The sequence below is a fragment of the Stegastes partitus genome, unplaced genomic scaffold (genome assembly GCF_000690725.1).
Source record: "Stegastes partitus isolate 25-593 unplaced genomic scaffold, Stegastes_partitus-1.0.2 Scaffold18, whole genome shotgun sequence".
Taxonomy (NCBI): domain Eukaryota; kingdom Metazoa; phylum Chordata; class Actinopteri; family Pomacentridae; genus Stegastes; species Stegastes partitus.
Genome location: NW_007577749.1, coordinates 1,437,932 through 1,465,268, shown reverse-complemented (window position 1 = coordinate 1,465,268; position 27,337 = coordinate 1,437,932). Strand labels below are relative to the sequence as shown.

The 27,337-nt window shown below is 40.1% G+C and overlaps 3 protein-coding genes across 9 annotated transcripts in view; all 3 read left to right on the top strand.

Moving 5' to 3' along the window:
* Positions 1-1,468, top strand: part of ubr5 (ubiquitin protein ligase E3 component n-recognin 5) — a 32,079-nt gene extending 30,611 nt beyond the window's left edge. For all 7 annotated transcript variants that reach the window (XM_008292257.1, XM_008292298.1, XM_008292288.1 and 4 more), the window contains one exon: positions 716-1,468. In XM_008292257.1, coding sequence (XP_008290479.1) covers positions 716-928 — 213 coding nt within the window. In that variant the 3' untranslated portion in view covers positions 929-1,468. The remainder of the gene's footprint in view (positions 1-715) is intronic.
* A 1,226-nt stretch (positions 1,469-2,694) lies between these two features.
* Positions 2,695-11,608, top strand: LOC103364934 (protein LYRIC-like). Its single transcript, XM_008292237.1, has 13 exons — positions 2,695-3,339; positions 3,583-3,702; positions 4,375-4,456; positions 4,836-5,009; positions 5,350-5,400; positions 5,580-5,720; positions 7,046-7,129; positions 7,236-7,304; positions 7,411-7,532; positions 8,181-8,297; positions 8,574-8,681; positions 8,867-8,993; positions 10,588-11,608. The coding sequence occupies exons 1-13, from the start codon at positions 3,010-3,012 to the stop codon at positions 10,650-10,652; spliced, it is 1,590 nt and encodes a 529-aa protein (XP_008290459.1). The 5' UTR covers positions 2,695-3,009; the 3' UTR covers positions 10,653-11,608.
* Positions 11,609-14,179: 2,571 nt separating this feature from the next.
* On the top strand, positions 14,180-27,188 carry LOC103364925 (lysosomal-associated transmembrane protein 4B). The gene is made up of 7 exons (XM_008292226.1): positions 14,180-14,412; positions 15,411-15,522; positions 17,983-18,056; positions 18,389-18,511; positions 18,710-18,808; positions 21,239-21,334; positions 26,735-27,188. The coding sequence occupies exons 1-7, from the start codon at positions 14,302-14,304 to the stop codon at positions 26,813-26,815; spliced, it is 696 nt and encodes a 231-aa protein (XP_008290448.1). The 5' UTR covers positions 14,180-14,301; the 3' UTR covers positions 26,816-27,188.
* Positions 27,189-27,337: the final 149 nt, after the last annotated feature.

Here is a 27,337-nt window from a genome sequence, read left to right as displayed (position 1 = left end):
ATCCCCTAACATTACACCGGTATTACTGTGCACGATATGATGTGGCCCAGCCCTGTTAGCTGTTGTTGATCCTCGGGGCTTAGATTCTTTACACTTCCTCCTTTTTTTGGTATTGACAGACCGTTGGTAACTAGGTCATGGGTTCTGAGAAACAATCAGAGCAAAATCACTTGTCTTTTCATTCTGAAACACACTTCGAAACATTTTTATGGGGCAACGAAACTGTTTGTTCTTAGAGATTGTATACTAAAATAAACTTTAATTTCAAACTTTAGTCTAGTTTGAATTCTTCAAGGACCCACTCCGGGGGAAGGTTGTGTGGTTGGTCTACCTGTTGTAGCTTTTGCATTCAAAATGGAAAAAATTAAGAGCAGTACTGGTGTCGCTTGTTTTTGTAAGGCTTCAGTTCCATTTCTTTATTTTTATTTTTTCACTGGTTGTACTTTGTTTTGTTTGGCCATTGCATCACATTAATTTATTAATAAAAATGTTTTACAAGAGGCATTTGTTTTTCTTAATGTGGAAGTGAAATCTTCTCCAAATAGCAAATAACAAGCAGAGGGACAGCTGTGGTGGCACTAAGTGATGGGGACCATAGAGTCAGAATGTATTCAATAAAAATTTGTTTCTTGGTAATTTTGTGCTCCTCAACTCCAGTGCACAAGAAGATGAATATAGTGGTAACTAATGTGACTCATCATTTTCTGCCCCACAGGTGTACTTCTGGACCTCCAGCCCCTCTCTGCCAGCCAGCGAAGAGGGCTTCCAGCCAATGCCCTCCATCACCATCCGACCTCCAGACGACCAGCACCTCCCCACAGCCAATACCTGCATCTCACGTCTCTACGTGCCACTCTACTCTTCAAAACAGATACTCAAACAGAAACTCCTGCTAGCCATTAAGACCAAGAATTTTGGTTTTGTGTAGAGGTTCAACAGAAAAGTTTAAAAAAGGAAAAAAAGAAAAACATGTTTACTGTTGTGTAATATTTACCTAGCTCCATTTTTGTAGATTTATTTTTTGTCTAAACAATTTTATGAAATTCGACACACTGTCGCTATCTCCCCGGACGGTAATATTTGTTTGTGTTGTGAACACAAACGGCTTGTTATTTTTATTTCAATTTTTATTGTTTTTTCTTTGTGTTAATGAAAAAGAGTTATACGGTCCAGAACATTCCTGCATTGGCACTGTAAAATGTAAAGCCCACAGCCCTGCTCTATTGGCTTAAACCTTTGTTTCCCAGGAATTTGGTGTGACAGAAAGCTGTCTGCCGAAAACCCAGCCAAAGATGACAGCAGTAGAAATATTTAAAAGAAGTACAGAAGACACACTGTGATTATAAGTTTTTTTTCCTTCCCTAGAAAAGTACTATCACTGACAGTTCACTGCTGCCTTTGTGGAAAGTCCTGTTTTTTCTTGTACAGGGGGAGTAGGGAATTTCAAAATAAACTTGGATGCAAATAAGTTGTCCGTTGTGATTTTTTTTCCCCCTCCTTTAACTTCTTCTGTTAAAAGTAGTGGGGGATAATTGTGGCATTAATGTTATACTTACCTGTGACAATTTTACCAAAGTTAATGGAAACAATGATTTATTTAAGGCAGGGGTGTTCAATCCTGGTCCTCAATGGCCACAATCCTGGTCCTCAATGGCCACAATCCTGCATGTTTTTGATGTTTCCCTCTTCCAGCACACCTGATTCAAATGATCAGCTCATCATCAAGCTCTGCAGAAGCCTGATAACGATCCTGATCATTTGAATCAGGTGTGTTGGAAGAGGGAAACATCTAAAACATGCAGGACTGTGGCCCCCGAGGATCAGGATTGGACAGCCCTGATTTAAGGCTTCCACAATTTTATAATCAAATAATCAATATCCAAATAATTTAGTCACAGTTACTGCAACACACCGTAAAAGGCCATTTAACCTGGACTCTCCCCCCAGTCCTTCATTGAAATAACTATATATCATTATTTGCTATATTTTAATAAAATTGGATTTTCTATTATGAATTTGTAGAGCAAGTCCATTTTTTGGAGGGGGGTTGCATTACATAAGTAAATATTGCAAATGAACAAGCCTACAAAGTTAAGGCCTCCCAAAATATGCTTTGGAAGGCTGGAGATTATGTAGTGCGGAGTAGATGTTTTTACAAAGAAGTTGACCAGTACATCCGAACAATTATTTTGTAGGGTGACTGGAGACGTTTTTGAACGGAGAGTTTTGGCCAATCAGCTTGAGAGAAATCATGGCCCCGCCCACTTCATTGGAGCTGTCAGGGACCGCTGTTGTTGCCTTCAAATAAATTGGAGCAAAATAATAATGTAGTGTGGCCATTTAATTTAGCTGAGGAAGTCTATTTAAATAAAAGCCAAAATATCACCATGTGCCCTTTATGGGGATAAGGCACCTTGTCAAAAACTGATGCGAAATGTGGTATTCCATATGTGGGCATATAGTAAAACAATTCAAAGCCATGTCGCAAGCACAGTTTCCTTTTAAATTTGACACTTAAAACACACAATAAATGTACTATATTGAAGTTAACAGTAGTTACAACTACTTTGTTTAAATTGCCTTTTTTCGCTAGCAATCACAGACTGCTTCAACACGCAGTTGAGATTTACAACGCGGAAGCTCCAATTTACAACTGTCTTGAAGGCACCGCTGCTCCTCCAGTCAAAACGGAGCCATATGAGGTGAACCTGCTTTACTTGCGGTCACAGTGGATGCATTGTGGTGGTCAGCTAGCGGCGGCATATTAACTTATGATGATATCAGCTAGCTTGGCGGCTAGTTAGCTAACTTAGTTTGCCAACGTGGCGCTTACTCGACTTAGCTAGCAAACTGGCTGTCTGGTTTGACCGATGTTGCTGGCGGATGAATTTATTGTTTTTCATCATGTCGATATCGTTCCGTTATTTTTAGCTAGCACTGCATGCTAGCGCAGCTAATAGCGGTAGGCAAAGCGTGACTAATCGGTCTGTTGTTTGAAAAACAATACAAATGGAAGAGTGGCAGGACGCGGCCTCTCAGCAGGTCAAGCTGCTTACAAATCGTCTGAATGAACTGTTATCCAAAGGCCTGGAGTTGCTGCGGTCCGAGCTCGGCGTGGATTTGGGACTGAAGCCTGAGCTTATTCCGCCATGGATGATCCTCTTAGCGGCATGTACCGGGCTGGTGCTGATGGTCGCTCTGTGGGCCTCAGTCTGTCGGGCTCTTTTCAAGAAGCGTCCGGCTGTGAGCTCGGTGGACGACGGAATAGAAATAAAACGAAGTGTCAGTAAACCCGTCAAAACCGAGGAACCGAAGAAAAAGAAGAAGAAGGCAGAAAAGGCACGTAGATGAAAATGAAAGTACCACCCTTTCCTAGCTGATAACCGTACCGTTAGCACGGCTAGCTGTCTAACAGCACGGTGACAGTTGAATCTCATGTCACCGCAGCTAGCTTCAGGCTAGTGCTCGGCTCGGCTTTGCTAGCCTTAGGTGGTGTCATGTGCTTTTTATTGACTGCTTTTAAGTCACATAGCTGGACAATACTGTGACCCTCATAATAATATCTGCACACGTCTTTTCCAGAAATCTCAGCCAAATGGAAGAGCTGTTGCTGAACCACAGGAAGAAGCCATAGTGTCGGAGGAGATCTTGCCACATCACCAGCCGCCCCCAGCAGAAGTCAAGGCTGAAAAGGTTACTGAGGTAACTTAAAAATGTGACATGATGGTATGCTGTTGTGACTTGGACATCGTATTTTATCCACTGTAATGCTTTGATTCTGTTTGTCTGAAAGATAGCCCTTATAAGTCGCCTCATCTTTATTAGCGTCTTCATTCAGAAGCAGTTGAGGAGGGACCACGTTTTCTCCCTGTCACCTTGCAGTAATGCAACCAAGTGCCAGTGTTGGGTTGCAGTTTTCAGCTTGCAGATGCAGCAAAACCTTAGGGATGCCCCCTGGCTTATAACAGCAAGCAGTGCAGCCTTTCATCAAATTACATGTCTTTTTTTCTCTGAAGACCATATATCACTAACTGAGGTCTTAAAGTTCTTCTAGTCAATAGTTGTGATTTTGCACAAACCAGAAGATGGAGATGTGCTTATAAAAGGTACATGCAACACATTTGGATAGTCTTGGACGGTAAATGTCGTTTCACTTATAAATAGACATGCTGCTGATTTGATTTACTGTCCACGGTTCATTCATCATGGGCTTGCTTGCCGAGTCGCTGGTCTTGTTGGTGAACTCATGTTGTGTGTGTGCCACATAGTGTGACGTTTCTCCTTTTGCTCCTTCTCCTTTAGCCTTTTTTTTTTTTTTTGCTAAGTACAATGGCTTTCTTTTCTACTTTATGCCCACTGTTTCTCGTCTTTCAGGCAAAGAAGTCCAAGAAGAAGGCCAAACAGGCTGTAAAGGAGACTAAGACAGTGACTGCGGATGGGAAAGAACCAGAAGAAGGTGAAATATTATGAATCACATCAGAATTTACTTGTTTTATTCAGAATGATAACTGGGGGTGATCTGTTATTTAAGATGTTCTTTCCCCCCCTTTCATATCTTATTTAGGACAGCACATTCAGCAACCAGGCTTTGAACCACAAATGGAACGATTAACCTTTGTACTAATTTTGACACAAAATGTGGCCATGGGTGAAAACATGAAGTAAAAAAATGACCAGTGGTAGAGAATAGGACAAGCTTGAGACAGACTTCTAACAGTCACTACATTTATTCCTTCATCTTTCCTAATCCATACCATATTTCCACACTAATCTCATAATGAACCCGTTGAGTATTTCCCAACTCATTCTGATCTGTACTCAATGGTACTTTACAGGCACATGGGAAACCAAGGTCAGCAACAAGGAGAAACGTGAGCAACGCAAGAAAGATAAGAGTTCCAGCGATGGCTCGGCCAGTCCCGGAGGAGGGGACACACCTGTGAGTGCTCCCCCAGAGCAGCCGAAGGCCTCTGCAGTCCCCGCACCTGCCAACCAGAAGAAGAAAAAAGGTGCTCGAAAAACCATTTTGCTTAATTTCAGTGGTGTTATTTTTTTTCTTGCATCCATTTACACAAAACACAAACCCTCTTAGCTGTTGTAGGAAAACAGCCTCATTTGACAGCTGGAGAGAGATATTTCTGTCTGTTCTTCCTATAAATGTTGTTGTTGCTTTTCATTGGGTCTCCTGTTGACATGACTGAGTATAAAAACAGGCATCATGGGAAGTGACTTGAGTCTCAAGTGAATTATCTCAGAGCTGTTTGTGTGTGCATGTGCGCTCTCTTTAAAAACAGCGTCCTACGGATGGTGTGTCGGGCATTTATTGACCTTTTCATCCTCTGTTCTCAGGAGAGTCCACCAAAGTGAAGGCAGATAAGGTGGAAACTGTTGTTTCTCAAGGTAATTATCAGCAGAAAATGCTTCCGCTCTTGAATGGTTACTAGCTCAGTAAGCGAACCCATGGAGTGATATCTCAGCTGTGTATAGTAGAAAGAAGTCACTCCATCATTGGATGAATTGCCAGCCTTATTGGCATTTATTGTGGCGTCGAGTATCAAATGTTTTTCTCTTGGTATTAGTTAACAACAGTGAGGCAGCAGAGGTGGCTACTGTGGCGACTGACATGACAGTCAAGGTGCCTGCTCACAAAGTTACCCCAAAGAAAGGCCCCTGGACGACCAGCAGAGAGTCAGCATCACTGTGGAGGTCGGGCATTGATGGTAGGAATGTTTCATCTCTTCCACTAAACTGCCCAATTGTTGAACCATATACATTTTGAAGATACACATGCTGAAGATACGTAACTATTGACATCTTCATTTTGTTTCCCTGCTTATCTCCTCTTGACAATTCTTTCTGTTTACGCTCTGATAAATTGCAGATTTTTCAAAATGTAATATTATTTATTTAGTTATTTACTTTTAGACAGTATTCCTTTGATCATGTGACATGATCTTCATCAGCGGAAAGACAATATTTTGCTTCTTTTTTTTCTCTTTCCTTTTCTTTTTTTTTATAGAAAAAAAACACTTTACCTTGACTTCATTGGAAAACATCATAAAGGCAAGAAAAGATGTGAAGGAGAATTTGTGAGGACAGGAAAAGACAACTGTATTGTTATGAAAATCTGGGTGTACTTCCACCAGGCTATGTAATCATGCAATGATGAATTATGTTGAGGTGGGATTTCTGAAGATGGTGCATAGTTTTAAATGTTTCTGATGCAAGGAACTGTAGGATGACATCATTGCCTTTTCTTTCATAAATGATAGACCGGTGTGTCCTATGCTAAATGAGATAAGAAAAGACACTGAAGTGCCCTTCCATAGCCTTTAGAGAATTCCACCAGCTCTTATGGCTGCCACTTAGGTACTTGCAGATCATTTCACCCTGTTAGGAATGTTCCTACGGAAAAAAAGACTGTTCGACAGCAATCCTTAAAGAGCTTGGGGAAAAAGTGAGAATTTCTACTGCAACTGGGCAAACCTCATCTGCTGACAAAGATTATGCCATATGATTAAAAGCTTCTGAACTGCTGGTAAATGGAGCTAGTGGTAAGATTGTTTTCTCAACAGTTAACCCCCTACTAGTTAAGAAGAGGGGTGTAATAGCAGCCACATGTTAGCTTTCACATTGAGAGCGCTCCTAATCACTTCCACACAATAAAGTAAATGGGAAAAGATGTTGACACGCCCCTGTATGTAGGTTAACTCATGTATTTTTTGGAACAATGTTCCTTTAATCAAAGTTGGCTTTTGAAAAGGTCAGACTTTGTACAAAAAAAAACCCTTGAAAAGGTCAGACTTTGTACAAAAAAAAACCCTTGAAAGAAAATAAGGTCTAGCTGTTCATTAGCAAACAGTGCGGTTGGTGTTTTTACCTGAACTGACCAAGTCAATCAGAATTCATTTGTGTATTGTCAACACTAGAAAATGCAGCTCGCGTATTCTTCAAATATAAAGCTGCAAAAATGCTCCAATAAATGCACTTTATTTGTTCAGATTTGAACAGTGATGTCATTGCATCTGTGAAATGTGTGTTTCAGAGTCGTGGACTGTGATAGACCGGGGCATGCCCACAACGGAACTAAATCTGGTGTCTTTGAGTGGGCTGGGAGTTGGAACTGCTGGTAAGAGTACGCTGCAGTAAGCCCATGATGTGAAAAATGACTGTCACCACCAGATGGCGCCTCTGGTGCTGCGTTGGGTGCCTTACTGTTGTGTTTGTCTTTGTAGAGCCCCAACCTGTTAGTGAGCTGTCCTGGCTCAGTCAGCCCAGAGTGGACGATGAGTGGTCTGGACTCAGTAAGCATCATTTATTGGTTTTCTTTTACGGCTCCCGTTCACTTTGGTGCAGCATCATCGTTATCCTTTACGGCTGTGTTTTTCTGACTCTCTCTGTGTTTCTCAGATGGCAGTTCGGCCGACCCCAGCTCTGACTGGAATGCTCCCTCTGAAGCCTGGGGAAACTATGAAGAGCCCAAACCTAATCCTCCTCGTGCTCCGGAGCTGCCCACCCCAGATCCAGCCAAGGTTAATCTGCTGATTGGAGCTGTTATAAGAACGCCCAAACAAGGCATTATGGAAGCTACCTTGAAGTTTTTAAAATAACAACCCAGTAATTGATGAGTCCTCTGGGCTCAAGCCCCAAGACGACTGTCCTGGTTCTTGCCTCTGACTGTGGCCCTGCTGCTTGTGTTAGTGACTAAACACAGGAGACTGAATACACACTTTTTTTTTTTGTTATTTTTTTAAATTAAGAACATCACAACCCCAGCACACCCACGACCCACCCACATTGTTTATTAATAATTTCTGTTTCGTCCACTATGTGAATGTAGACTGACTGGGTTTAATTAACAGGCCTTCTCATGGCAGATTGTCTGACTTTTCATAACATGAAAAACACATACAATCAATGATATGAGTAATTATTAACTTAAGTGTGTGTGTAAATTACTGTTTGCCATGGTGTAGCCATGTTACCACCATGTTACCATCGAAGGAGGAATTGCTAAATCTGTCCTTTATCCCATGAGTGGCAGAGTTAATGTAGTTTAGAGTCATTCTTGAAATAACATCTCTGCTGTAATATACTCGGTGATCTGATTTGTTGCAGTTTTGTGTTGTGAATGAGTTCCTGCTCTCTCTGAGCCATGTTGTATCAATGTGGGTTTACAGGAGGATGATGAAGATGAGAAGGACAAGGGAGAGACAGCTGCTGATGGAGCAGCTAAAACCAAGAAGAAGAAAAAGAAGAAGAAGAAGGCTGCTGAGGAGGGAGGAACAGCTGGCCAGGTAACAGCTACCTGAGAGCGTACCACACAGTGCACTAACAGCATTTTATTCTCTCATGGAATAAATGGCTACTGTTGGCAAGACAAAATACAATGAAATTGTGTAAAGTTCAGTCTCAAAGCACTCCATTTATACAGAGCATTAGTGCCTACTCACAGTAGAAGCGACTAGTATTGTACTCAGCGAGTGCATTTATTCTTTTTGCTGTCTTGGCTAAGTTTTTACCTTTAATTCACCTGACAGTTCAACGTAAACTCTGCTCTGTGTTGTGTAAAGGTTGAGGAGCCAGAGAAGGAGACAGCACCCCCAGCCTCAGTGAAGAAGCAGCCACCTGTTCAGGAAATCACTGCTGCCGTCCAGTCTGTGCCAGCAGCTGCCGTTGAGGTCAGTGGGCCCGAGAGGCAAGGAATGAGATGATCTGAAAAGCATTCTCCTCATGAACCAGCAAACTGTTCGGTCGTGTTGAACATTAGCTGTCTTGCTCAGTGATGTCTTACAGATGTGTAGCTGATTTGTTTATTCGTCTTTGCTAAGAAAGTGAAAACACATTTCTGTCTTTTTCCTAACAGGCAAGAGTGGAGCGTCCAGTGAAGGACAACAAATCCCAGAAACCCCCTGTCACACAAGTGCCACAGAAGCCAACTGATGGAGAGCCCACTGCCAAGCAGAATAACCATCCTGCTCCAGCACAACAAAGTAACCACATCATACCATCAAATGCAAGACCAAAAGCTCTTGAGGATGGTTCTGAAACATTTAGTAAAATGGACCTTTTTGACAAAAATTCTAAATGTAAAATTGCAACTGTTTTCAGTTTATTCTCAGCCAGCATACAATTCGTGATATGCATGTTCAACAGAGGAAACTGATGCAGTTGTTGACTGCCTTGTTCTGTCAAATGGTTTTGTATTCATTGCAGTCAGCCAGAGAAAAGTCTGACCTTTACTAGAAACAGTTTGGTAATGTATCATACTGTTGACTCCCTCAGTGTTGGTAGATGGGATGCTCAAAGGTTTGTTGCTTAGTAAATTACAGAGGTGGACAAAGTGCAATCAGTAGAAATGGCTAGCTCGTTTGTTTAAAAAAAAAAAAAGTCAAACTCTGATCTCTTGCATGCATCATTAAATAACAATTTGTACAAAGCTAGCAAGAGATATGGCTCAGCAGTCATCTTTAGTGACCCCCAGCTGGTATGAAGTACAGTGTTGCTGAGAAATGACAACTTCCTGATGAAATGCGTTTCATGGAGCAGTAGAAGCTTGTGACTTTAACTTTTGACAGAAACACATCTGATGTCTGTTAAAACATCACTATATGTAGTTTTTTTTTCTCTCGATAAAAGCCTTCATTTGAAAGGCAAATCAGGATTCTATTTTATGAGATCCTCTTCTGTCCAAACAATAAGGTACTTTTTGCATACATTAGTGTTAAGTACACCGTTGCTAGAAAGGTGCAGTAGTAGAAGCGACAACACATTTCCATTTGCAACTTCTCTGGAAGATTTATCTTTCACTTTGTTGCTTCAAGTAAGACTGATACTTTTTTTAGATGTTTATTTTTTTATGCATATTATACCCTTCATCTAAAGTTTTTAAAAAACCATTGTGTCAAATCCAGAGTTGAAGTTTCTCAGATAAAGCGCTGAGATCACTTTGCTTTTACATGTTTTTGTTTTTCAAGCTGAAACAATTAATTGATAAGTGAAATGATCAACAGAAAATTAATCAGCAACAACACTGAAATCGGTTTGTTCAAGTCATTCATCAAGCATCGAATGTCAAACACACTCTGGTGCCAACTTTTAAAATTTCTAACTCTAAATGTCACACCAAACTATCAGTCTTAATCATTTAATCACTCTGACCTAATCAGAGAAATACTTAACAGATTAATGTGTACTTCTGTGTGTGCTCCTTATCAGTTACATTAGTTGATCAACGGTACAAATGGGTTCACCTCGTTCATAAATAGTACCTTACCACAAACAAGCAAAAAATGTTGCTTTAACTCAGTTTCTCTTGCCGACAAAACTAAATCTGAGACTGAATAATCATTATTGTTTCATTTTTCTTATTGCCCTGTTGTCCCTGTAGCATCCTGGGCATCACTGTGAGGCATCATGTTAGATGAACACTTTTTATAAATAGAAGTCAATCTGCTTCTTACTAGTGAAGCAAACAGATGTGTGATTATCCTCACTTTAAATGACATGTTGGCCAGTTGTGAAAACTTGTCAATTCCTTGTTAAGAGTTGTGTGACTAATCTCTCTATATTTTTGTGTTTCTTCAGAAAAACCTGAGGAGAGCCAAGCGCCCAAACCAGCAAAGAAGAAGAAGGCAAGAAGAGAGACATGAGACAGACTCCACTCTGCAGACCTCTGTATGCAAAAGACTTCATATCCTGTTTATGCAACACCTTTTGTGACAAGAACTTTGAATTAAAGTCTTCATGGTGGACTTAACCTTAAAAACCTGTCTGGAAAATGAAACAACTTTTGTACACATCATGTGTCAGTTGGCGGATCATTGAAAACTGAAACTAGATGCAGTGCAATCTAATGTAATGGGGTGTTAATGATTTTTAAGTATGCATTTGATACTCTGATTCTGTCTTCTAATTCCACTGAATCAAATAACTGACTGAAGGAGCTGTATTGTAGTGATTAGACATGTAGAAAATACTGATCATGTTTAGAAATGTGTTGTCATGGTGGCTTATGAGTGGAACTTACTATGTAGAGAATGAGAAACGGTCAACGGGCATCAGGTCACACAACACTGGGTCATAATGTTGAACTGGCCTTTGCTTTGCAGTCTTTTGTTTTGCTCTGTCATTTGTGAGCTGCAATGGTACAGTTTGCCCTGTTTGGGTAAAAAGAGCAGAGAGATCAAATGTTTATTTCTTGTCAACGGTTCGGGCTCAACATGGTGTCAGCATTTGTGAAGTAAATGAGCATAATTACACGCAGAAAAGGGAATCATGTCCGCTATGTACTTTTGCATTATCTGTGATTCCGAGCATTTCGTCGACTCTGTCCATCTGGTTTGTCCCTTGTCCGATGTTGTACTGCGGTGTGTCGAGACAACTGTTTCCTTGCTGTTTTTGCTGTCTGTGACTGCTTTATGGCTGCGACTGCGTGGGAGCCTTTGATCATAGACGTACCATTGCAGTGTCATCAACCTCTTCATGATTTTCCACCTGTGGGTGATTCAAAAGTCTTCAGAACCTTTTGTAAAACTCATTTGTAATAAAAGAAAAGCTAAAGCCATATGTAAAAAGACTAAATAAAGGCCAGTTTTTCTAAACTGTGGCTTGTTTATATTCAATTTGAAATAAGTCAACACTGGTGCTGTCACTCAAATAAAAATAGGCAAATGTTAAAGCTCAGAACAGAGCAGTTGTCATGAGCTGTCAGGTTGACGCTGCAGGCTAACCTTTAAACAATGCAGTATACCACAGAAGTGAGCACACCCCTATGTACTATCACTTCAATGTCAAATGATTCGGAGCTGTATCATTATACAGGGTGTTTGCTCTTTATTTTTGCTCCACTCTTCTCAGTAAAATGCCCCACAGTGTTCTGTTGGGGTCAAGTCAAATACTTTGATAGGTCATAGTTTTTTGTTTTGTTTTTTCTGGAGAAGCGCTTGTGTGATTATCGGAAATGTGCTTTGGATTGTCATCATGCTGGAATATTCCTCTCCTGCCAAGCTTCTGTTGACTGGAAGTCATCTTGTCAACCAGTATTTTGGTATATCTACAGGTATTCATGGTGCATTCGATAAAGGTCACCTCCTCACACCTTTTTCTTTTTTTTTCTTTGCAGATTTTCTTCTCTTGGTTGCTGTACATAGAGATACATTGTCTGAACTGCCACAGAAACTCTGATTTTCACTGATAACCCTGTGCCAAGCTTGAATCACTCGCATCTGTTTTTAAGCGCCTTATTGTGACAGTACTGACATGGAGTTATTCTAGGATGGCCGCTGCTGCAGCTGATTTTTTAAATTATCTTCTTCTAAGTTCATCTGAGCTCACAATGGGATGTTTTGACTTTTAAAGTGCTGGTGTTCACAGGTCATGTTGTAACAAGGTGATTGCAATTAGGCTAACTGAAAATGACACATGTACTCAACATGTTTCAGTGCTCACAGGTTTTCTAACTTGTCTGTCGTTGAGCACAGGTGTATTTCTTTTTGTTGCATTGACCTTCCACTTTGGTGCCTTTATATTCAATGCAGACTTTCCTAAGGCAGAGGAAATACCCATCAACATAGAGAGGATGCAGTTATTGAGAGGTGATGTAGTTTTTAATTATGTGATATTCAAGTGATATTGCACAGAAGTGAACTGATTTCTGTCCTTAACTGTAAATTCTAGAGAGAATTGGGAAATAAATCTGGACTGAAAATACTGGAATTAAAAATTGGCTTAATTTTTCCTTTAGACAAAACAATGCCACAATGCTTAATAAAACCAGTCATTTCTAGATTAAAGTATTTAATTTAAACCTCAGCTCTACAAGTTTCTGGAAATGTCAGGTTACATCATAGGATTTGATCCTATCTGGTCACACGCTCCTGTGTTTACCAGCAGGACTCGTGCAGCTGCGTCAAGGTCGCAGAGTTGACTAGATAATAACCGGAAGCAAGAAGAGTTATTTTCAAAATAATAGCACAGTGTCAAACTATTTATATTGTACCATTTTTTTTTTTTTTGCAGATAGATCTAACAGTCCAAAATTTCTGGTTTCCACTAAGGCACTGACACGACTTGAAAACACCCCTATCACATTACCTGTTATTCATAATCTTAGCTTGGAAGTTCTCTTCTTAAGCACAGCAGATCTTAGCCTTTGATTTTTGATTGATTTTACATTTTGTCTGATTTGAAGACAAGAAGACAGAAAACTTAACCAACGTCTGTAGTGGAGCTACTCTTTTTTTTTACTTCTCCTATCATGTAAACACACTATTCACACATTTGAATGCTTTTTTGTGGGTCAAATCACATCCAGAATGTTTTACAGCCACCTTTTTGTGCTGGAAATTTAATTGTCACAATTTGCTTATTTGTTAAGGTGAGGTAAATCTTTTTGACAATGAATCTAGTTATAATGGTGTTCTGAGGAATTGTTTTTGTTATAGTTATTCAGATGATGAGTAGTTGTCGAAAAAAAGGAAGGACTGAGTCTTACTTTCTTCAGATAATATGAATGAAAACAGTAACAGAAAACCTTTGGCCTTACATTAGAGCTCACACTAAATTTGAAAATGTTTTGCTCTTTAGTTTAAAGTGAGAATGACTTATCCAAATGAAGACAACAGAGTTAGTGCCTGCAGTGATGTGATTTGAACAATCTGAACAACCATTTCCACAACAGATCAATAGTTTAAGTCATTTCCAAGCACAAACATATGTAGTTACAGCATCTTTAGTATGAGAATTTGGTGCTTATTTTTCACTTACATGGGCCGAAAAGAGTTTTGGACCACTCATGAGATAAAACAAATAGTTTAAACATGTCAGAAATGGCTAAGGAAAAATATGTTAGAAAATGAAAGACAATAAATCAATTAACTGAGAAATAATTAAATGATTACTCAGCCAGTTACAGAAGCAGGCCTGATATTGTTTTATTTTGAAGGTAAAGTGGCAAGATTTGACATTATTATTATTATTATTAATAATAATAATAATAATAATAATAATAATAATAAATATAATAATAATAATGGGTCTACCAACGCAGATAATGCACTCAGCTAAAAAATTAAGTGACTTGAATGTGATTTTGTCTAAAATGTTTTAGAAACCGGAAGCGATGATTTCCCTGACGCCAGCTTGACTCCCCGCTCCGTTAAGCGGCTCCGGTCGGTGATTAACGGACAGGTCAGAGGCAGTCGGATCCTGTTCGTCATTCATCGGTCAGGACCGTCGCTCAGCGGACGTTGAGAAGACAGCGGGGACTCCTTGTTTGCGAACGGCGACGTTGTTTTCCAAATGTTCCCTGACAAGACGATGCTTTCCCCGTGGGACCGCTGGTACTCCACCAGCTGCTGCCTGTGCTGCCATGTCCGCACCGGAACCATCATCTTGGGGGTCTGGTACATGGTGAGCACCGCCGATCCGCCACTCATTGCGTCCATGCAGGCGTCCTGAAACAACAGCAGCAGCAGCAGCAGCAGAGAAAACACCACCTGATCACAGGTGTTGCATGCATGCAGGATTTTAGACTGTAGTTATTACCGACCCCCAAATTCTTACTTTCAGAGTAGGATTGAGTTATTTTTCTTATTGTCTTGACTAAAAAAGATCTCAGAAGACTTTACCTCTAAGTTATTAACTATATACTTGACTTGCAGATGCCTGTAAAGCAGGGATCTGCATATAAACATGGCACTGTTAAAGGTGACTTTATCCTCATTCATGTAATTAAATATATATTCTTACATTTTCAGATTGTGGACATTAAAAGAAAAACAAAAACGTTTTTATAGATGTAAACTTAGGGATGGTAAATATCTGTCTCCTTTGTTTTGTGCTCATAAATTCTTGTGGATTTATTGTGAGTCCAGTTGAATGCACCAGTGTGTCAGGCTGAATGTACAGGAGATACAGGGTTAAACAAACCAAACACCACATGTGGAAAAATCCTCTCCGTGCTCCCAATGAATAAATTAGCAGCGGGCCTCTTCAGGTAGCAGGTTTTTGTGTCAGGCTGCCTATTGACTGCGGAGAATTTTCCATTACATTCACCTAATCAATGGGGATGTATGAGTCATCTGCATAATGAGCTGCGCCTGCCACACCAAAACAAAGACTCATGTCGAGCTGTTACTGTATGTGTGTAATTTAACATGGCTACTGTATCTCCAAGCTATGGTTTATTGATCATTTTTGGGTGCCTCCTGTTTCTACTTATGCTTATGAATAATTAGAGGACGTATACGACGGTCAGCATCCCTTGTACCCTGTAGATGAATCTATTGTGTCAGGTGACAGATTTAAAGAGCTTTAAATGCCATTTTCAATTTTAACTGTTCCACTTTGCTCCTGCCCATCTGTCCGTGTTGTTGCCTTTATCTTCCCATATGTTCTCTGTCCTTAAGCTCATCAATGCTGTGGTGTTACTCATCCTGCTCACGGCGCTCAGTGATCCTGAGCAGTACCACCTGACCAGCGCCGAGTTGGCTAATGACCTGGATGTCATGGATGATGCCAGTAAGTAGCCCACGGGGGCCAGTGCTTTACAATAAATGTCCCATAAATCACCTTGCAAAGCTATAAAGTAGCACACAGAGGGCACCACTAACAGCTGAATTGTTAAGGATTTTTATATTCCAGTCCTGTTGCAAATAATTACACTTCCTTGGGCTTGTTAGCATTCAGTTCTGGGCTCTGTGGTGTTCTGCCTGAAACCAGATCCACAGCGGACCGTGATGGATGACTTTAACTCTTGCTTGAGCGATGATAGGCTCAACAGGGCTGTCAGCTGACTAATAGAATGATTTATTGTGTTATTATTGTGTTATTAAAGGGACCTCACACATGAAGGTCCAGGTCTAGACAACAGTCAGCACTCCTGTATTAATGAAACACCCACAGCCACAGCTGTACAAGCCTGATGTCCATCTGTGCAGAGCATTGGAAAAGCCTTCTTAACAAACCGGGCATATGCTGGAGCTCTCTGACTGGTGGTGGCCTGCAGCACATGGCACTGGTCGTCTCTGATTGGGAATGACTGTTTTGTCCCAGTTCCAGAGGATTAGGGCGTGCTATGATTCATTAGCACAACTTGGGCAAGCTGGTGCCACCCCTGCACTAGAAACACAGACATAAGAGCAAGGACACAACAGCGTGGTTCATTTATTTCAGCAATTTTCTCTGTTTCAGATTTAACAACAAGCTGTAGTGAGAGTTTTTGGGAGTTATTTGTCTGACTGTTACCCCAAGTGGGTGGAAAACATTCTGCTAGTCCCACTCAGTAATAAATGGAATAGATTTTTTTTTCCAACCAAATAACTGTAGCCATTATTTTTGGTGCATTTGCTCAAAACAAGTCAACCCATAAGAAAGATGAACAATTAAACCAATGCGACAATGACCAGCACTCTGCTTTTTCTACTTTATTAGCGTGAGCTCTTTTATTTTTGATGGTGAACACGACAGGAACAAATGATTAACTTTCTTGCCCTGCATCACATTGATCAAACTTTGTTTTAAATTATATTTTGGAAAACAAGCTTGATGAGAGAACTATTATTTGCAAATCTTTGTATTCACTACAGAACTGGAGTTGGAAGGTGATTATCATACCTTTGCTACCATCAGGACTGGAAGCAGTGCCTAACAGTTACCTTGTCTTTTCCCAAAATTCATAAATATGCTGCCAGTGTTTCTAAAATCCTAATAATTACCAGCTTTGGGCTCTTTCCCTGCTTCCGGTCTTGTACATCCTCACAGCTAGTGAATAAATGCCACAAACCTGTGTTCTTTTTAGTGGCCAGCAGGAGGCGACTCCTCTGGTTGCCAAAAGTAGTTTAATTGCATAGAAGTATATGACAAAATGGTTCTACTTCTCGCTTGATTTTTTTTGCATTTTCCTAATGAGTTTATGGTCTCAGCCACTAGTTTCAAATCTTTTTGAACATGGCTTGACATGACTTTTGTAAATAAAGGTCCCATTTACAATAAAAAAGACAATAAATACAGGATGTGCATAGTGTCCTCACATTCTCAGTCAGATACCAGCTTGTCATGCCCGGTTATAAAAGATGAAGGTGACAATCTTCAAACTACAAACTTAAACCCTCAAAATGAATCTATAAACCATTGGGTGATGTCAAGGTCACTACATTCATCTTCTACATACGGTCTGTGGCCCAGCACCAAATGGCAGAAAAGCAAAGTTACAGATTAGCTCATGAACATATGTAGTGTAGACTTTATCAGTTTTAAAGACAAAAATCTCCCTCATTTGGAAGAAACCAAAAACAAGGTGAATAGTCGACTCAAATTTACTAAATGAAACTGTAATTGTGAATAATATACTCTGCTTCAATCTTGAACATTAGTCCTTCGATTGACTTTTGAGGATTTTCTTTTTTATGTCTGATTTTCCCAAGGTCTGATTCTGTCAGCACTTCTGGCATTTAGCAAAATGAAACTCTAGGAACAACTGACATATTGCCTTTCTACACTTTCAACCCATTTTATGAGTCAAAATGTGATTCATCCTGTGATTCAAAGCTGCAAAATTTTAATTGTCAGTTCATAATGAAATATAGCGTACATGGCTTTTTGACATGGCTTGGTGACTATTTTTCTTGGTCGTGCCACATGTATTTTGGTTTTGCCCCATCCTGTCCTGTCCTTATGTAACAGTATGATTAGTGCTGTTCTGTTATGTTGAGTTGATTTGAGGTCAGGTTGACATGAAGCGAATCACTGAGTAGAAGTTAAATCCTTCTTGTGGTTGACAGATGCAGCATGCCATTTTTTTCTTCTGTATAAAGTTTATTTTCCCCAGATCAACTCAACATGATATCATGAAGATTTTCAGGATTGTCTTGTAGAACTTAATTTGCATCAGCCTAAGTGACGTCATGCTGACTGAAATAAGGGTGAAAACCAAGAGATGTATAGTTTGTAATTTGAAGGTGTCTTCTTTTGTTGCTCCAGACATGTGCATCGCCTCAGCCATCTCACTGCTGATGATACTGATCTGTGGGATGGCAACGTATGGTGCGTACAAGGTAAAGAAAATGTTTCTTTTTCACTTTTGCACTTTGGAGAACCTTCAAATGTTGATTTCCATCACATAAATGGTTTCCAAACAGTTAAAAACACTGACAATGTTGCTTCTCCATGCACATACGATACATTTATGTTTACAGCCTTGCAAAACTTAACAAATCCAAATACCATGCCTCCTGATTTCAAATACACTGTAATCTCCCTGCGATCCAGTTCTAACTCTGATTTATGTTCACTTTTTTTTTTTTTTTTTTTAAAGACCTTGATTCTCTGACCTCAGATAAATATGTCAGTCCATCCATAATACCTAAAATACACGTCTTTGTTTCAGCTGCGTGCGGCCTGGATTATCCCCTTTTTCTGCTACCAAATATTCGACTTTGCTCTCAACACCCTGGTGGCTGTTAGCATTGTGGTTTACCCAAACACAATACAGGACTACCTGCAACAACTGGTAAGAAACCTCAGTGTGACACCAGTTGGCAGAACTTCTCGGTGGTTCACAAAGGCTTTTTCAAGCATTTAACTTGTGTCGTTGCACCTGTCAGTGTGGATGCCACAGCTGCCTCTGCTGCCTAATGACTGGTGCTCCTGTAGCCTCACATGAACTGTCTGCTGCTCATTGACTTTGTTTTTTTTGCCTCCTGTGCAGCCTGATAACTTCCCCTACAAAGAGGAGGTCGCTGCCCTCAGCAGCGTGTGCTTGGTCCTCATCGTGCTGCTCTTCATCGGCTGTATTCTTGGCTTCAAGGTAATTTTACATGCTTTTGGCATATGCTTAGCAGCTTTTATGATGATCATTATTATTGTCTTTAAGTTTTTTATTTGGTTTGTTTTTATGGTAGCCCAAAGAGATGTCGTTTTTGGCTTATTACAGTAGGAAAAGCACAAATAATGAGCTACATGACATTTCCAACATTAACAAGGGCTCTATTCAGCTCAGCCAGCATGCATAATACCAGGGCCTGAAAGCAGCTAAATGGAATTCAGACATTATTTATTTGATCATTTTTATATCAGAGTTTAAGAGGCTGAACAACTCCCGATCCCTCATCGTGTAATAGCAGAATAGTTATAATAGAATTTTGGCTTTTCCACTTTCCTGGAAAGATATATTTTTACTGTGGCAACTTTCTTCGTGTTACTGCTTGGTCATTTGTGTTTATTTTTTTAGCCACATTACCATCATGTTTTTGTGGGTGGTAATGATCAGATCTCAACTACTGGACTAACTGAGTTTCCATGAATTTTGGCTATCACATTCATGGTTCCTGGACAATTGGTCACCCCTCTGCAAATGCAATGCTTGATCCTACCTATTTGTTCTACCAAATCATCGGAGCAGGAATAAAAACATGTCCTTCTTAATCCATGGGTGTCCCAGTGAGCCATGATGTACCCTTTATACAGTCTTAATAGTCTTTTTGGCACTGTGGCAATTATGGGAAATACACAACACAAATCCCACTGACTTTGTTAATTCCCAACCTCTACATCTAACACCATCCCCAGGTTAAATTTTAATTTGCCCAGTACTTTGCTTGTAACCAGACACCTGCTAAATTATTGGCAATCCCATCAGACATAGTTGTATTTTGTATTTGCTGCTAATGATCACGAGTCAGCATGCTAAAACACAAACCTTAAATGGTGAATTTAATAATAGAAATACCAATAGATACAGCACTTTTTAACAGCAAGTTACACAAAGTTTTAGAGACATAAAACAGAAACATAACGCTGAATAAAGGTAGACATAATGCAGGACTAACAACAAGTAAGTTTGAATCTCACAGTCTCAGTGTACTGGTGTTAGCGTTTACCGCACAATATCATCACTGTACTAAAATACAGCCTCGCATAAACATTAGCTTTATCATTTGAATGGGGTTTGCATTGTGTAACTGCAGAATTTAGCTGACAACCAAAAGCACTTGTATTTTGTAATAGCCACAGTTTAGTCTGATTATAAGACAAAATGCAACTTAATAGCAGCACTTGATAATAGATTTTGGACTTTTTAGATTGCAAACACCATGTACTCCACTGATTTTTTATTTTTTTTTACTAGCTAAGGTGTCTCAGTCCCTTCTAACTGATGAAGCAATTTGCTTTGCACAATCAGCATCATTATCACCCTGTCAGTATCGTTTTTCAGTTAGACTGTGAAGTAAATTGAGTGATCTCTGTTGCAGGAAATGGATCTGTGCAAATTCCTGTGGAGGCACTTAATATAGCAGAGCTGTCAGAGCATTAAAGTGGCTTCTTAATTGGATTTTTATAGAAGTTAGAGAGCTCAGTCTGGCTTTGGCTCCTGCTAGTGGATGGATGTAGCAGATGGTGTTGTGTTTGGCCGTAGCGTTCCAGTAGCAAACTGCCTGCTGAGAGCCAGATGATTCCAGGATAACAGGGAACAACAGGAGCTTGTTTTTTCGCCTCTATTAAGTGATGTACAACCATTAGACCAAACCTGAAAACAGAGTCTGAAGTCAACAGAAAAGTCAGTTTCTTTTAATAACACAATTTTATTACAGCCTTTAATGGACTTTGTTGCCATGATACAATTTGAGGGTGCAGAAAATACACTGAGGTGTCCTCATTATATTTTGGGACACCTTTGCACATACATTTGCATAGTAAAAAGAAAAAGCTGCTTGTTGTAAAAAGGTACTGCTTAAAAATTTGAGAGTTTCATGTAATATAATGAGCCTAAGAGTCTACTTCTGTGAGGCCACACTTACTGTAGGCACAGTGCTGCTTTGGGCCTGGTAACATGATCAGAATGACACTGTTGCTGATATGCTCTTTAGCACTTGTACAGTAATGAGTGTTAACCAGTGCTTCACATTTTATCTGTTAGCATGCTAAGCTCAAAAGACAAAACACAACTGATGAAGATTGGAATGTTCATGGATATTTATTCACAAACCCAAAGGGCTGAGAAAATTAATTTTTTGATCTAATCATGGCAATAAATAGAAATAAAGAAAATGCAAAAATTTGGACAATAAATCTTAAGAGGGGAATTTGTGTGTCATCATATGAAGACAAATTTGCTTACTGAGAATTATTGAACATATTTATATGATTTACCACTACCTTAAGAGTATTTATGATTGTATTAAATATTATTGTCAGTGCCTCTAATTTGTGTTTTTGTTTTCTCTCTGTCTGATATCAGGCCTACCTGATAGCATGTGTGTGGAACTGCTACAGATATGTGAGCGGCCGTGGAGGTTCTGAAATCCTGCTCTACGTTACAACCAATGACACCACGGTGAGTTACCTCTGGCGATCTGTAATCTGCTTTCCCTTAGAATGAATGGGCTTAGGGCTACGTGCCACAGATAAGCTTTCTGTAGCACTTACAACCAAGCCCATCCATTCATAGTGGCAAAAAATATATTTTAAAAAGCCGAGTTAATTCTGAAATGAACTGGACAGTGTTGCTTTTTTAACAGGAGTATTACGGCCCATTTTCAGCTCAGACTTAATCAACTTTTTGGTCCACCATTGAGGATTTACACTGTATGTGGGACTGAGCCAAAATGACTGACAGTGTGGAGATTCATGGTAATTCGTATCAACCAGCACAACAGTGAGGCTCACTGACATGTTTTAATGGTCCAGAGGAAGACGATACATCAGGCTCTGGCTAAACAGATGATCCTAGCTAATAGCATCATTTGATTGTTGATTTTGGTCTTTTCATGGGATTTAGTATAGTATCAGCAGACTTATCGTTTAGAGAGAACATGGAAGAACATTGACACTGGGCTGTGCCATGCTCTGTATATTGGTTCAGCTTTGTCGTCATAAAAGAATGGCAAAAAAAAATTGTGAAAAAACAAATTTTCTACTCACATATTTTCTGCTTTCAGACCACCTGTGTGAATGTTAATCACATTTTCCAATGAGCTGTTACAAACGTCTGAGCGCTCTCACTTCGACATTAATAATACAGACATTCCCCATGTGCAGCTGTACAAATACTTTTGTCGGCATTAACTGTGAGAGGCAGATTTCCACAACAGATTAAAATGTCCAACAAGCAAAACAAATGATTTACAGGTCAGAAGATATTAATGAAATGTATGAAAAATATCTTTGAAACTCTGACAATGTTTCACACACACATAATTTATGTCGACATCGTCAGATAGAGATCCAACATGAAGCAATATCTGATCTTGATTTTCTTCTTTCTTCCACTTCCAAAGGCAACAAAACAACTTCTGTGGAAAAATGATTTCCTCATTCAATCCAGACCGCTAGTCACGTTTTTCTTGTCTGTGTAGGTTTCCTCTGCTCAGGCCAGTCTGGCAAACGTAAAGTCGTCATGTTGATGGGAGGAAGGAAGTATAAAACTGAGCTGTTGCAGCAGCTAGTTTTACAAAGACTACTGTTGCATGGGTGGATGAACAGTCTTGGATGGAGACATGAGGCTCCATGCTGGCAAAGCCATTAGCATGGTGGCTGAGGCTTAGTGCTGGTACAGTAAGTGAGCTCTGTCAGGCTGTTTCTGGGCCTCCTGCTGGTGTCCTGTTGCCAGATCTGGCCCCCTGACCGCTGCTACCCCACTGCCCACACACATATTATAACTACTTACACTTTGACAGATGGGAGGGGGAAAAAAAGAGGCTTTTAAACACTGATGACCTGTTTTGACTATTGTAAAATGTGGTTTTCTGGCTCCATTAAGACTGATATGTGACCTTGTAGTATGTTGGGTTTCACAGGTATTTTTTGCAGCTTAAGGCTCCTCTGAGTGTAACATTCCACACAATTTGAAGCAACACTCGACAGCTTTACACACTGTGGGGCTACATGCAATGTTTTGGGCCGTCTGCAGGCGTCTGATGTGTAAAACACCTGAGCTGTAAAGAGAGACACACAGGAGACTGATCTCCAGCTCACTGACATCATGAGTGTAAAGTGCCAGAAAAAAAGCAGACTGACCCTTTATTTCCTAACATCAGCCTCACCTCTGCAGGTGTGTTTTTTCAATTAGAGCCTGACGTGTTCAATTAGAGCTCCCCACAGACTGCACAGCAGGTTTGTGGCTTTTGGTTAGCAGTTCGCATGACTTTACATTATTTATACAGTGGTTCGGTCAAAGGTCCCATAATGCATTCCATGTGAGTGGAATTCCACACAGAAAAGTCATTAACACTCACACAGTCAGATGCATTATTTGGCATTAAAAGAGCAATAAGTAACGCTTAACATGCCTCATAGAAGAAAATATGCAAAGTGCTACGGGTTGATGATGTCTTAACTTATTGCTAAGCCCCACTTCTTTAAGATACTGCCTGTATGCTTGTTATTAAACATCAGTCTTTTCGTTACAACCATGTATGTTGTCACCTGAAATGAAATAACAAGTGTGGTGGGCAGATATTGAGTTGTATGTAACTAAGACCAGCTCATGCTAATGCTAACTCTCCATAAGATAGTTGAAAACTATCCAGCTGACTATTTATTTTTTCCACCTGACTCATTTTTTAATGCAAAGTCTGCGAAATTATCTTAAATGTGCACATGAAGCCAATATAACTGACACAACGCTGAATGAATAAAGCTCAAGCTTCAGATCGCCAGTAAAAAGTCATCATCTTCACCAGCTGATGAATCATAGAAAACACAGAGGTAAACACAACCCTAGAACAGATTAAATGCCAAAATCATCCTTAAATAAGCAATACAGTGGTTAGACTTGTGCTTTAATGTTTGCATTTTCATTATTGTTTCATCATTTTCATGTCACTTTTGCAGAATTAAAGAATTTGAAAGTGAGGAATCAGGAATGAATCTGACAAATGTAACTATAGCTTGTTCAATACTGGAATTTTCAGGCCTAATGCTAATACCAATTTTTATAGAGTAAAAAGTTCAGATACTCATATATTAGTCAATGTTCTTTATGTGTGTATAAATTGAAAAGGGAAAATGAGGGGCAAGTGTTTTGTTAACTTTCCAGCAATGTATTTCACTAACTAGTGAGTAACATACTGTGAAGACACCGCTTGACTCCTTAGCTGCTTAGCTGTCATATGTGCTCTGCTGCACACGCTGCAGACAGTGCTGAGAGAATTGTTAATCATATAGTGGGACCTGTCCAGGGTGTCCCCTGCCTTCACCCTGAGTCAGCTGGGATAGGCTCCAGCCCCCCTGCGACCCCAGTGAGGATTAAGCGGTGTATAGATAATGGATGGATGGATGGATCTTGTTTGATGGATTATGTTATGTAAAAAAAACAACAACAAAAAACAGAAGCATATCAGCATAGATCCAACAACATGTTCATGCATTTTCAATTTCCCAACATTGGTAGATTAAGTGAACAGAGAACAATGAAAAGGCTTGTTCTGAGGGGAAGAAAAGCATACTATATAGAGGTTTAGTTATGACAGTATTTTATCATTAATGTAAGTTTTGTTGTTTCAGTCTATTACAAGCACACAGTTCTAGTGGGCAGTGATTCATATGGGGCTATCTAGTACCCAAGGGAGAGTTTATTACCTAATTCCGTAATTACTTCATACCTTCTCTAAAGATTAGTAAGATTTATTGTCACGAAGGCAGGACTTCCCTGTCTGTATTGACTGAAACCCTCAATGGCTCATTGTTTAAAACACGGGACACACAGGTCAGACACATGGTGTTGTTGTATATAAAACCCAGTGAACCACTGAAGGAGCCTACATTTCTGTTTGCCATGCTGTTGTCAACAGCAAAACCAGAATGAGTGTGGAGTCATACCTAAGATGTTCTGACTCCACACAGCCTCTCGTGCTCGTGAATATGGAGCAGAGAGGGAGCTTAGTTTTACACGTTTTAGAAAGAAATGCCTGTAAATATGTGGGAGCAGTTTTGACATAGCAAACCTATTTAAATTCTAGATCTGATCATCTATCAAGTCTGCACTGAGCAGAGACATCTGTCCAACTCAACTGTGACTTCTGTGATGCACACAGCCATCAGCTTCTTTTAGCTGAACTCACCACTTAGCCTACTTTTACTTTCAGTGTGAGTGATGAATTATAGAAGACGAATAAGTAAATCTGCCCACTCTAGTTATCGGCATACAGCTTTGAAACTAAATCTGGACGCTCACATCTGTTTTGCTTTTTGACATGACATACTGTCCTGGTTCTTGTCCATCACCCACGCTATTCAGGACATTACCTCAATGTACTTCACTGCGCTCCCTTTTTTTAAACGTTCTAACACATTGACTAGATATGGCTAAGGTCTAAAATACATTTCTGATCAGTCAGTTGATCATATTGAGCTGCTTTGTTCAGCTTCAGTTCATCAGCACCGGACTGTTCATTGATAGGTTTGCCCTTAAATTTGCCACTTATATTCATATCTCCCTTCAGATGAATTTCAACTTTGGTGATCCCCTGACCTTTCATTTTGCACCATCATCAGGTGTATCATGATATATTTGTTCTACATAAATCACGATCTAAAAAGCTCAAAGACAACCACACACCTACTCCAGTGTAGGTCCCCTTTGTGCCACTAAAATGGCTCTAACCTGTTGGGGTGTGGAGATGGAACCTCTATCGGTTGCCTGTCTGTGCCTGGCACCAGGACACTGGATGTGGATCTTTTGGGTTCTGTGGGTTGCAGGGTGTGACATCCAATGATTGGACTTGTTTTGGTCCATTCTGCAAATGTTCAATCACATTAGGATCTAGCAGGGTTGGAAGACGGGTCACCACCTTGGACTTTTTGTTGTGTTCTTCCAGCCATTCCCAGGCAGTGGTGTGGTGGGTGCATTGTCCTGCTGGGGAAATTCCTCCACTGTCAGGGAGTAATGCTGCTATGGTGGAGAGGCTTGGTTTGCATTTAGGCGTATAGACATGTTAAAGTCACATCCACATTGAGGCCAAGAGCCAAGAGTTCCAAGCAGAGGGTTGCAGATATTCACCTCATCTGGTGGTGGTTTTAATGTTGGGACTGATCAGTGGAAAGTAGAAAATATTGAAGTAAAGTGCAGCAAAATTAGACATTATTTTAGTAAATGTACTAATTGCATCAAGCCAGTGCTTTGTGTTTATTGCTAATTGGCCAACGTAAACATGCTAGCACACTGAACTCAGATGCTGAACATGGTCGATGTACCTGCTAAACATCAGCATGTTAGAACTGTCAGTTAGCATGTTAGCATTTAGCCACTCTGGGGTTACCTGCCTGCCGCGCTCCAGAGCCCTACTGTGCCAAGGACAGCCAACTGCTAGCATGGCTGTTGACTCCAGTAAATCTAATCTACACAACCTTTTTTAGCATTTTATTTGTGATATTTATTCTGATGTTTTAGCCACAGTGCTTCCTGCCAAACACTCCTTACATACTTTCATTTTACATGTTGCATAATCATATTTAGCTGGAATCCTGCAGTTTAGCCTGTTTATTAGGAACAAATATTGGTTTCTGTGGCATTTGTTTTCTCTGAGCTTCCAAATATTTCACTTAATCCAAAGTACAGTTTTTATAGTTTAATTCTTTAATTTGAAATTACTCCAAAGCTGGTTTCATATTATGCAACAAAAACATGCTCATACACTGTGCGAGATTTGACATTGATTTTCATGCTATTCATTTTGGAATGAAAGAGCAACATTAACCAGAAACGTTTTTTCCCCTGTTTTTCTCTTATCTCCAGGTGCTGCTACCACCGTATGATGACAGCGTCAGCGTCCCTCCCAAGCAGGCTCCTCCGCCCTACACCACTGCTACAGCCTGAAAACATTCCCAGGATCCTGCTGACTGCACCCTGCTGTCAATAAGACCCCAAAACTTATGCACCACACTGCCTCTCCAGTGTACAGTATATTCATGGATAAATTGTAGCTACACACACATTACAGTACACCCATGCATGCACATGTACACAAAGCATCGAACACACATGTGCACACACACCAGTACCACCACCGTGACCTCTCGTTCCTCCCTGTTGAAGTCCTGTTTCTCCTGTAACTCTTCCATGTGTCTGTTCTGTCTCTCATAGTATCCAGAAATGAGGTGCATTTTTATGCATTTGAATCTGGGCGAAAGCACTAGAAAGTTTGATAGATGATATATATTTTTTATTAATTGTATTTATGCTCTCTGTGTATCTGTGATAGTGTTCTGTGGGCCCAAACTTTGATAGACATATTTATCTTATGCACAAATGCAAAAACGATGAGTGAGGGGTCATCTTGTGTTACCTGTTTGTCTTGTCTCTGCTCGCGATCAGGGTTGGATTGCCTTCATTCATAAC